Genomic DNA, 12,654 nt, shown 5'->3' with positions numbered 1-12,654 from the left:
GTGTCTGCCAACTCGACTCAATGGACAAAATCATCTGAGTCCGCAGTGTTTTCGGTGTGTCCGCTAACTCGAGTCAGTGAGGCGAGTCATCTTGAGTTTGCTGCGTTTCAGTTGAGAACGCATGAAGTGAGTCTGTGCACCTTTTTATCAGCCTATTGTCTTGAGTAAATACTACATCTCGGGGGTCAAGAGTCCAGCACATTATGTCGTTGTGCACGCAAAGAAACCCTGTTGTTTCCTTTCTCACACACACACGAGCATCTGTATTTTTTGTTTTTGCAGTGAGCCATAAAGCTTGATAAAAGTGGGCCCGAAATCTGTGCTACGTGTCTCATGACCTCTATTACACGGATCACTGTTCAAGCGATGAGTCACTAATCAGACCGCTCTTCTGACGAGTCTAAATTGCCTCGCATTGCATTGTTCCGTGATTGACATTAACGCAATGCATTTAAATTCAAGAGACGGCGCGCAAGCCCATCGAGGCGGGTCGTCTCGCACCTGAAGGGTCGGGGAGGAAACAAAGAATCTTGCTGACAACTGTGTGATTTTTTTTTTTTTTTTTTCCGACTGCACGTCTCGTTGGGCTGCAGAGGATCTAAACAATGCGCCAAAGTTTTTGACAGTTGCTCAAGTCATTCTGTCAGACAGACTGATCTGAAAATATGTTATTTTTTTGTCAACTCACACTTCTCAACCACTGAATCGTAAAACTAAAATGAAGGTGAAGGGATTTTGGGAAGAGTGGGGTTAGAGGTAGGGGTAGGATTAGGGTTAAAAAGAGAGGTTTGGGGTAACCCTACTGTAATCATAAACCTTTAATGAATGAGTTAAGGGCAGGGTAAATTAGGAGTAGGGTTAAGATTAGGGTTTCGGTTTGGTGTTAGAGGTTGGGGTAGGTTTTAGGGTTAGGGGGATGGTAAGGGCTCACAAAACAAAAAACAGCTGCAAATCTTTTTTTGCTGTAGCGGTTCTGGATAACCGATGCAGGGGGCTCACCAGACCTTCTGAATTGAAACTAACATGTGGGATCATTTCCATGATGACTCATAGCTACCGGCTATGACTTAGTTGTACTCGATGAGGAAATCCACGCGAGAGACGTCAAACACTGCGTTATAAAACAAAATAAAGTAAAACTAATGGTGAGGGCATGCAGGAAGGCATTTGCAGACTAAAACTGAATACTTCAAGTTTTGTTCTTGCTTGTGAAATTGAAAAAGTTTCAACCACTGAGTTTAAATTTTGAGGAATATTTTTCCGGAAGAATTTTGGTTGAACTCCAAACTGTGGCAAAAAAAAACAATATCATACATACAGTCACCTTTTTTTGCGGTTATCTGATGAAGATGTACAAGCCTGTGGGATCACTTCAGCCATGAAAATTTTTCCAGAAATCCAAGAAATAAGCCGAGTGTCTATTTTAAGATCTTTTTTAACATAGATGTCAGACGACTTCAAAGTGTGCCTGTCTGTGTTCCTGTCATAACACAAGACTCCTCATTCTGTTTGGAGAATATTTTTATTTTTTCAGCCCTGAGGGTGTCGTCTTCTTGTCATTGCAAAGAAACCCCAGTCAGACTCTCTGCTGTTTATTATTTTCACACCTTTTTTTGCATTAACGATATACATATATAGTCCAGCTGTCCTACTACCGCACTTCCGCTTCGACATCTTGCGGTCATTTGCCGTTACTTTACCTTTTATGTCGGCATTATCCTTTTGTTTTTCCTGTGAAATGGGGGCAGCTGTTGTCGGCTAAAAGCGGCAAATAGCGAGGCAGTTGTCTACAAAAGAGACAAATATTTGCCTCAGGTCCTAAAAAGCGAGATTGTTGGCGAGCTAAAACACTGATAGGAGTGAATCGACTTAGTTTTGGTACTACAGTGAACCCACATCTGTTGCGGGGGAATACGTTCCAGACCCAACCGTGATGGGTCAAAATCGACGATATAAAGAGACCGTGTAAAAACACTTTTTTTTTCAGATTGTTTCCCCCCCCCCCACATTCTTTAAACACAGTTGAACTTCTTCAAACACACAAAACCGACACATAAGACAAAAGAGCATCCCAAATTGTATATTTGAACACCAAAGTGTTCAACAAAAGCATATAATGATTTCCTTTCACAACAGTTAGGTTAATGCTAACATATAAAGCAAAACACAATTGAAAAAATTAGCTTAGATGTTACGGTCATTATAAACCTTCAACAAATGCTACTTTAACACAAACCGAGGAGCAACACATACAAACAGAGCATACAAGAATACTCAGGTATATATTCTCTGTGGGAATGACTATTAGTGGAGTTTAGATTGGGACCTTCTCTGCCTCCAAAATCTACTTAAGTACAGTAACAAAGTGTTTGTATTCTGTTACTTCCCACCACTGTTAAATACCGACAAACTCGTTCACAACAGCAGCGTTCCGGCTCCATCACGGCTCCGTTCTGGAAGAAATAAAATGACGCCGTGGCTCATAATTCCGGGCGAAATCGCGCCGACAATGTCACGCTAACAACTTCCTGTCATGTAAAAAAGTTTGAGATGTGTCGAGACCTGCCTGCACGGGTTGCTTTTTTTGTTTTTGTTTTCAGGGGAGACTCGTTCGCGGCCCTCAACCTTTACCGTCTACGCTCGTTTCCGAACGGGAATGCCCCGTGTCGGCCCCGCCTCGACGGGATTAACCGACGCTCGGTGCAGCGTTCCACACAGGAAATGTGCGGCGTGACCTATATTAGTGAATGTTAATGGGAGGAAGGAAGCCGGGGGGAAAGGAGGAGGCGGTGTGGACTGCGTGGTCAAGTAGCTGATGGGGGCCAACCCGCTCTCCTTCTTGTCCGTTTCATTTGGAATGCGTCACTTTTGAACAATATGAATAATACGGCTACGCAAGCTTCTTGACTACCTTTCATTTGATTTCATCAAAATGAAGAAATGTACCAATTTGAAATGAGACATCACCTGTACATTGCCATGTTACAAAAACCTCGCCCCTTCTTTGCTTGTGAATCACTGAGCAATTCAGGGAAGCTCCTTTTCTACCCAATCATGGCACCCACGTGTTCCCAATTAGCCTGTTCACCTATGGGATGTTCCAAATGGTTGTTTGATGAGCATTCCTCAACTTTCTCAGTCTTTTTTGCCACCTGTCCCAGCTTTTTTGGAACGTGTTGCAGCCATAAAATTCTAATCTAAAATGATTATTTGCTAAAAACAATAAAGTTTATCAGTTTGAACATTAAATATCTTGTCTTTGTATTGAATACACTGTATTCAATTAAATATACGTCGAAGATGATTTGCAAATCATTGTATTCTGTTTTTATTTGTTTAACACAACGTCCCAACTTCATTGGAATTGGGGTCGTAAATCCCACCCAAAAAATTTACTTTTCTATTTTGTGCAATTTTTACAATTTATGTACAGTATATTGTTTTATTGTATATTATTTTTAATTGTGTACTGGAAGGTGATGAAAAAAAATCTAATTGGGATGCTTAATACAGTTTATCTTTTTTTCCATCACATGTAATAATTTTTTTTATCTTAGTTCTTTTTTTTTTTTAATTGATCGCTATACCGCACATTCAATCGGACATGTACTTGTGTGAATTATTTTTTTTTTTAAACAAAAAAAATATTCGGCTAGCTAGCTGGATAGCTAGATAGATAGCACCATGTAGGAGGAAGCGTTTTTGTCCATTTGCAGGCAGATGGTGGAAGCATGTGTTGAGCAACAATAGTGTCTTTGTGGATATGTGTGTCCTCAAAGCATTGTCGGTATTGGAGGTTTTCCGTTAATTAAAAAAAAGAAAAGTGTCGTCTTGTCTCCAATGTTGCAACGAGGTTCTATAACTGCACTTTTATGGCTCTGTAATTGATTGTTTCCCATTGGCCCAAGACACGCTACACAAGGCAGTGAGAAGCACATTCTTTCACAATTCTGCCCCCGAAACCAATTTGACTGAGCATCATGAAGTTTGGTAGAAATCTCTATCCTGAGTATACCTACAAAAAAGCCTCAAGAAGCCATGACCAACAAGACAGAGGACGTCTGCCATGTTGGTTTGAATCAGCCATTTTGGGCTAGTTTTACCCTGCCACAGGTACTTCAAAGAAAACTCATCTTAGTGCTTTTGTAACTATACTAGACAGATGGCGAACCCTATGAAGGATTTTAAACTTGGTAGATGTAGCATGGCAGCAAAGTTTGGAACAGAGTGGTTTAACAGTTATTTGTGTTGTGTTGTGCTTTTACACTAGCCCGTTAAATGTCTTTGGTGCTAGTGAGCATGTTGTCTCAATTAAATTAAGAAAAAAAAAAAACATTTTACAGTAGCAGACACTCCTGGATCCAGATGGCCTTTGTGGGGAAAAAAAAGAGATCTGAAATGGTGTGGTGGGAGAGTAAATCTGTTCCGTCTTGTGTTTGCTTTGGTGTTTATGTTGACGGCGGGCAGCGGGTTGGGCGTTTTCGCGACGGAAGGCAGCACGCTACGCAGGCAGAAGCCGCAATTCCTCCGTCTGCCGAGCCAATTTATGCCCCGCCGCTTGTGCCGTCAACAGGCTTGTTAAACAGCAGACTGCTAATTCAGCGCAGGCTAACAGGCGCTGACGGGTATGGAAACCTTGCAAGCTTGCTTGTCAAAAACAACACAAAACACGTACATTGGTGGACAGTAAACCCCTACGAGTTGTTGATGCCCCAACCAAAATGTTTAGAATTGCCTATATCAGTGGCTCTCAAAAAAAATATTCCATAAAAGAAAAACAATTACCAACATTAAAATATAATTGCATAATATCAAAGCATTTTTACGATTACGGATTCAGATGCAGTATAAAGATGTTCAATGTAAACAAATGTGTTTTTTTTGGGGGGGGTTTCTTTTGCAGAGTCACCTCCAGAGAGGTCCGGGCGCCGACGCAGCATGCCCGGCAGCCCAACGGACAAAACTCCGCCCACCATGGAGGCCACGTCCGCCGCCGCAGCCACTACACCATTCAGAGTCACCGTGAGTACTGTGAGTCTGTTTTTGTTGTTGTTGTTGTGGTTGTTATTTTTGTTGTCCAGCTGTGAGAAGCAATGGCGTCATGGAGTCAGGCCATAGCCCTGTCTAATAAATCAGTAATGATTTTCCGCCATCTTGTGCCTTCTACAATTTTAAACTTTTTCTTTTAGGGGGGGGGCAACAGTTGCTTGTGGATTTTTGGCGGAACAAATAGCGATGATGACACTATATTGTATATTAGTGACAGTAAATATTTATTTTTACGTTTGTATTTGAGTACATTTCAGTCTTCAGTTTTTTACTTTTAATCAGGAGTTGAATCAGCACGTCTACTTTTCCCCAACCAGTCTTTTTAACATAACGATCTGAAATACATTTCAGACTTTTTTTTTTTTTTACTTGCGAGTTGAATCGGTACGTCTCCTTTTACCAGAGTCCCTTTTTAAACCCACCTATCTGTACTTCATTACAGAGTGTGGGTACTTTTGCCACCTCTCCCCTCCGTCAAGGAGAATCTCAGTCTGGTATCCAGATGGACGTAATGTGGTCTCGACTGGCTTTGATGAAGTTGAAACGCAGCTTTTTGATGTTCGTCACTGAAGGTTTGGGTTTGAGCGTGTCCGTGCAAGTTCGACACAGATTTCGCTTTCATTTCTCCCCGCGTGACATCAAAGCCGGTTCAAGCGAGCACATTGGTCAATGTACAACACACATACACACACGCGCACGCGCGCACGCACAGTGTTTATCGTTATTATTCCAGTGTAATATGCGAAGTGCCACGTTTAATTTCATAGACAAACAAGGGGTTAATTGGGCGGAAAATTCAGTGATGAGTCATCAATTTAAAGCTAATTATCAATTAGCGGCTGGTATTTGCATAAATAAGAAACGAGCAGCGAGGTGCAGCAAGGGTGACGTATAAACACTGGAGTGTTTACAGTAGCGTAGTGTGTCAAATTGACCCATTTTGAGGTTTCAAAAAAAAACATTTAAATTCATTAAAAATGTGATTTTTTTTTTTTTTTTTTTTTTTTTTAATTAATTTTATTTTTTATAAACAAAACTTCATGCCTGGCCTTGTTTGTTATTTAGCCTCGTATGCTAGCTAGTACTTTTGATGAGCCTCATGTGAAGGTGGTTTGTTTGTGTTAAATAATTTAACAGCTGAACACAGTCATTTATGTGACATGGGTTCATGTTTGATGCATTTGGTTGATTCTTTGTGTTGTTACAGCCAACAGAAAATAAATAAATCCAAACGTAATAACAGTTTGTGTTCTTAAACTCTGTACCTTACCACTGAACATTTGAACCACGTTACACATCATACAACCCCTTTTTTGTGATCGTTTTGTGATTTTAAGTGCTTTGCCACCATTATGTGGCATCTAGAGGCAATTACAAAAACTTTTTCAGTGGGGGGGGGCCATCACTTACTCGTGGATTTTTGCTATTCACGGCAAGGCTCAGTCCCTGTCCCCACAAATTATTCATCTTTGATGAATTTATTGCCTTTTGGGGCCTTTATCTTGCCTGAAAAGTCACTAATTTTGAAGTATTTTTTACTACGAAATTTACTCAGTAGCGCCCCCTGGAAAGTTAGAAAAATGTTTTGCCCCTGATACCAGTTTCATCGTTCAGCCCAAAATTTACTATAACAGGACGCATGAGAAACTCTCAAGGAGCCATACCCAAAACTGAAAAGGAAGTCGGCCATTTTGGTACGAAGCAGCCATTTTGGGTGAATTCCAGGTCTCATACTTGAATAAATTGCTACTTGGGTATTCACCCAAAATAAGCACCAACTGGACGTGGGTATCCTAGACAGATGCGCGATGTAAAATTGCCTAGCTTTTCATTTATTTATTTTTTTAATTTAAACATTGAACCATGACCTATGGTGTAAGAAAGTAAATGTGAATCTTGCTTTGGTACAACAGCTGTTTATGACTTCTTGTCGACTTTTTCAAAAACGCTGCATTCATGCTGACAAAATAAAGCTGACAAAATAATGCTGATGATAACTAATGAATACATCTCCCCATATTCTTATCCATCTTTGCAAACCCTTTGAAATCGTATGCTGGAGGTCGGAATAATGAGATGCCTTTGTGCACATTCCTGCTTTTAGCTAATGGTTTAAAAAAAATAAAATAAAAGACCTCTTGATGCTGTCTCTCTTCGTGGAAGAATCAGCCACAACATCTAAAGTGCTTTTGAGCTAAATCTGTCAAAATGTTTTTCCGTGACCTTGTTTGGTAAAGACGACGCCCGGAAAGGAGGCGGGACTCAAACTCCTCCACTGTCTTCAAAGTTCTGGTTCCCGATTGCGGATTAAAAATAAATAAATCATGGACAGTTGCCGATTAGTGTCCGACAACAACCACGTATGTCAAACCCCCAACCTATTTTGTTACGAAAGTATAACCATATAATTACAGACTTTGATTTTCTCGAAAATAAAATATAATGCAAAATAATTTTTATATAAAAATCATTAAACTTTGGATGTGTTGCTGTTGAATTTTTTCACCAAAATAACATGACTATTTTGCCAACTTGCCTTTTTATTTTTTTTTACAAAATGCAATGATTTCCTTGAATTTTTTGTATAAACACAGACATTTAATACATCAAAAAATCCTCCGAAAATTATTTTTCTTTTTCAAAAAAATTATTAAAGAAAAATAAATGCAACTTTTGAACTTAAATGACAAAAAAAAAACTACTGTGTAGTATTGCTGTTGAATGTGTGAGATTTTGCCAAAATTTTGTTCACCTCTGATTTATCGGTATTACTGCATTCATCATCATTGTAGCATTGACAGTTTGTAAGATGTGTGCAACTACAAACCAGTAGTTGCGCTACTCCGCGCCAGTAGGGGGCAGCATATGACTTGTTTGGAGTATGTTCATTTGGAAATTCAAACGGACTTTTTGCCTTATTTTCTTAGCATTACACACATCTCTTAATTATCAGTATTACTGCATTCGCTGTTGTAGCGTTGATGCAGTCTTTCTGGTTTTAAAGGATGCTTTTCTTTTTTTTAAATACCTGTTGGTTCCATTTCTTCTACTTCAACTAGCAGTCATTTTCTCAATACATATTTTTTCTTCCCCAGGCCACTTGTTTCTATTTCTGTCCTTTTCCATCTGTTTCTTGTACATTTTCTCAGCACGCTTCTCTCTTTTACTTCCCCTCGGCATATGTATTTTTCTCCCGTCGTTTCAGCCGGTTGACGGAAGCAAATCCAATGCAGCTTGCACTACCGCCGAGCGTGGGATTAATGTAAGCGTCATTGGACTGATTGAAAGATAGAGAATAGGCGACAGGCCGATGGGAAATAAATAACACAGCCGTGGTCATCCTTGTGGTCCATTCTCTCAAGATACTTTTTACACGCTTCTCGCCATCTAGCAAAAGGAAGAAAAAAAATTTCATGTTTGCATGATTCAAACCAAATTATAAACAGGTGTTTATTTTAGGGTTTTTGCAGTAGGGGTTGTACGACAACAAACCTTTTATATTCGACTATAATGTGATGACAGTTGAGTCTCAGGCGATTAAAGGATGACATCACTGATATTTTTGCAGCACACCACAGCGGTCCCCAAACCTTTTTACGCCACGGTCGGACCGGTTTCAAGTAAAGCTATTTCGACAGCAAGGCATACATATAAGATAAAAACAAATAATTAATAATAAGCTGCATGTATTTGTTATAATTAGTGGGAGCTCTAAGCATTTTTTTTCTCTTCAACAAACTTGCCGGTCTCATTTTCTCCTCCATAGTAGCATGTTTTAAGATGGGAGGCTTGGTAAGCAGGCTCCAAAAAATTCAAGAAATGTTTCAATTTCCCTTGTGCTTTTATTGTATTTGAAGAGACACTTGCCAGTGCTCTCATTCTTTGCAAAATATTTCTACTCGCTTGAAAGCATCCATGCGGCTGTATAGACTGATTAGTGTCATCAAGTGACACAAGCGTCACTATGTTGGTGTGTGTTGTAGCAAACAACTTCTATGATCAACATGTTCTTGCTAGCACACAGTTGTTACCCACACATTATTAGGCGTAACATTTTGGCGGCAAAGATGGGAGTTTCACTTGGTACAAAGTGAGGACGCCAGTCCTGAGGTACCGCTGGTGTTAATCTTTTAAGACTAGCGGCGAGCGCTAATCTCGAGCACCACTAGCTTTTTTTCGTACTCTCTGACTTGCGAGGATGTATGAAGGCTAGCGATTAGTCGACATCAAATTTTAAGTAGTAGTAAGAGGAGTAGTAAAGTCGACAAGTCAACTAGTCTGTTAACCTAACATATGTTAAATTCTTACCCGGCCCAAATATACCATCATAATAATTCTCTTATACGATTATGGACTGCTGATCTTTTCCAAATGTTTTAAGAGCCTGTCTGAAATGGCTAGTTGACTACTTGGTTCAACTAGTCAACTGTGTAGGGGACAGAGGGTGCGCCAACCCCATTAGGACATGGAATGTGGTGCATGTCTTTGTGAGTGAATTTTACTTGTGGAAATGTCACTGAAATAGCACAATAATATAGGAACAGGTGAGGTTTTTGCAAATAACTGAGGATAGAAAAAAACCATGACTATGTGAATTCGCACAGATTCAATATTTATTCGCTGGTTTTGGGGTTCCTTAGCGTAGACGAAGCGTTTCCTGGCGACAGGTACTTGTCACGGCAAACAAAAGGCGCGCCCGTGTTGGTGTGCCTGTCATAAAGTTGCTCTCCAATTACCTCCCAAAGCCCAGGGCGACCTATCCATCTCTAGCGGCTAATTACACAGGTGCTTTAATGGGCCGACTGTGACGGCAGTAGGTCGTTTGACTACCATGTAAAAACCACGAAAATGCGAGGACGCCACAGAACAATAGAAGCGGTAAACATGTCGGCAGGAGGGTGAGCAGAGACAAAACAAGGCAGCGGTGAGACCAAACAAGACCCAGCAGTCGACTGAAGACCTCTTTCACGTCCGGACAAAAAAAAAAAAAAAAAAGCAAGATTGATGAGGTAGTGGTGGTTGATGCTCAGCCCAAAATTAGATAAATGCAAATTTTTTGCATTTACTTATTACTAGTACAGTGGTACCTTGACATACAAGTGCCCCTACTTAAGAGTTGTTTGAATTGCAAGTCATCATATGGTCGTTTTATTATTTTGCCGCAAAGTAGTGACCATATTAAGAAAAATTCATATGGTATATAATTTATTTTCATTTTTTTGACGCCTGCCATGCGCTTTAAACACATTTCCTTATCGCCTGTTGTCACTGTCTCGCTGCCAAGAAATGGGAAACTACAGGAAGAAATGGGCATAGATGTTAAGGTAATTATAAACCTTCAACTATACTGGTATTATAATACGCAGAAAATGCAGGGGCAATATAAGCTGTTGTATTTTAGCATTTAGCTTAACATCACTAAAGACAGCTAACTGCAGCTATTGCACCATTCTTGGCCCTCTTTCTGTCCAATGAAAAGTTTTTATCGGAAATACTGGTTTTCAGCTGTAGTGACTGCTAACCATAGCTACCTCGTCTGTCATTGAACATCTTGCACGTTGATGTCCAGAGGCAAACACGTGCCTCCAAATTTTGTGAATTTTTATCAGAAATGCTGGTAACATAATAAACAGAAAAAGGCAGGTGGGAAAAAAATGTCTGTCACTTTTTAGCATTTAGCTTAGCATCGCTGAAGATGGCTAACCCTAGCTATCTTACTAATCTTGGCTATCATTCATTGTGGTTGCTTATCGTTAATGCTGGTAAAATAATTAATAGAAGCACAGGCAAAAAAACCTCTGTCGCTTTTTAGCATTTAGTTTAGCATCAGAAACACAGGTGAAAAAACCTGTTGCTTTTTAGCATTTTAGCTTAGCATCACTAAGGAAGGAAGGACCTCAGCTACCTTGCTAATCTTGGCTATCATTCATTGTGGGTGCTTATTGTTAATGCTGGTAACATAATTAACAGAAACACAAGCAAAAAAAAAAAACAAATCTCATTTTTTTTAGCATTTAGTTCAGCATCGCTGAAGCTAGCTCATCCCAGCTACTTTGCCAATCTTGGCTATTGCGCATTGTCAGTGCTTATTGTTAATGCTGGTAAAATGTTAAACAGACACTCAGGCTAAAAAAACATAACGTCTGTTACTTTATAGCGTAATAGTTTAGCGTTGCTTAAAAGTGCTAAACGCAGCTACCTCACCAATCTTGGCTATCGTGCATTGCATCACATTCCAATGAAATTTGCTGAGTTTTCTTTGTTTTTAACCTTAAAAGTTTTCAGTTAGGGGAGAGGGGGTTTGGGGCGGGGGGGGGGAAATCAAATATAGAGATAGGTTCGTTGATCTTCTTCACAACAAAAATAGTCATCAGTTGCGCATGGTTACATAAACGTGCTACATTTAATTAGCGCTGGCATCACTAAGCACTCCGCAATCATCCTCCTCATTCAAACCCCGCCCCCAACCCCCCCCCCACCCCCCCCCCCCCCCCCCCCCCCCACCCCCACGCTTCTCTTGCCAAATACGAGCAGCCTCGTGTCTCGGATAACACTGGCAGCAAGCATCCTGACAGGTTTTCTTTTTTCTTAATATTCTTCTCGCTCAAAATGCCAGCCGACAGTTGCCATGGCGACGGCGGGGCGCTTGGGGAGTGCGATTGCAGATGTTCGCCAGGGTGAAAGTAAACACATTCAGACAAAGAAGAGGGGGGGGGGGGGGGGAGCCAGAACCGAAGGCGTGAATCCGGTGAATTAGCGCCTGATTACTGTGTTTGAATAGTAACCAGTGACAGCGAGAGCATGATGTCATTAGCCGGGAACCACAACATGTAATCGTTGAATAAGGGAGATGGTTACTAGCGTTGTGCCGCTTTAAGTACAGGTAACCTCTTTAACCTTGTCCTAGCTTTACCAGCTGGAACGTGAAGTAGTGGGCTCATAAAAGGTGAGTGGAGGGGGTGCGGCAACTGTCGAGATGCTGAAGGCGCTGCATGGGGTTAAAAGTAAATGTCATGTTTGCATGGTTAAACAGGATGCCTTTATTGGCTTTGACCAAGCAGGTTTTTTGGAAGGGATGAGGGGGTGCGCCACCTGTGTCAGAATGTTATAGGGGGTGCGTAGCTTTAAAAAAGTCAATATCATGTTTTAATGATTAAATATGGTGTCTTTATTGGCTATAAACTGGCTTTTTTGATGGTGTGTGGGGGGGAAAGGGGGTGTGGAATCCTAAAGAGGGTGTATGGCTTTGAAAGCGAATGTCATGTTGGCATGATTCAACATTATGCTTTTACTGGCTATGAATAAGCTTTTTTGGGGGGGAGGTGGAAATGGGGAGCGGTAGCTTTGTCTTGATGTTTAAGTGAGTGCATAGCTTCAAAGATTCATGTTTACGTGATTAAATAAGATGCTTTTACTGGCGGTAAGTAGGCTTTCCAGAGCTGGAAATGGGGTGTGCCAACTTCTTCTTGATGTTTAAGGGAATGTGTGGATTTAAAAGTGAGTGTTGTCTTTAATCTGAGTCTGAAATTGTTTATGATGTACATCAATGATATATGCAAGACATCACAATTACTTAAATTCATCTTATTTGCAGATGACACACAC

General features: G+C 40.5%; 1 protein-coding gene across 13 annotated transcripts in view; it reads left to right on the top strand.

Annotated features, from left to right (window-relative positions):
- Nucleotides 1-12,654, top strand: part of dab2ipb (DAB2 interacting protein b) — a 94,357-nt gene that overhangs the window by 36,429 nt on the left and 45,274 nt on the right. For 7 of the 13 annotated variants that reach the window (XM_061747607.1, XM_061747606.1, XM_061747609.1 and 4 more), the window contains one exon: nucleotides 4,904-5,031. In XM_061747607.1, the coding sequence (XP_061603591.1) occupies nucleotides 4,904-5,031 (128 nt within the window). Of the gene's footprint in view, nucleotides 1-36; nucleotides 127-3,727; nucleotides 4,114-4,903; nucleotides 5,032-12,654 lie in introns of those variants that run through there. The other 6 variants (XM_061747608.1, XM_061747618.1, XM_061747619.1 and 3 more) reach the window with 3 other exon arrangements.

The sequence above is a fragment of the Phyllopteryx taeniolatus genome, chromosome 15 (assembly GCF_024500385.1).
Source record: "Phyllopteryx taeniolatus isolate TA_2022b chromosome 15, UOR_Ptae_1.2, whole genome shotgun sequence".
Classification (NCBI taxonomy): domain Eukaryota; kingdom Metazoa; phylum Chordata; class Actinopteri; order Syngnathiformes; family Syngnathidae; genus Phyllopteryx; species Phyllopteryx taeniolatus.
The sequence above is the reverse complement of the archived record's forward strand: the minus strand, read 5'-3'. Positions and strand labels throughout refer to the sequence as shown.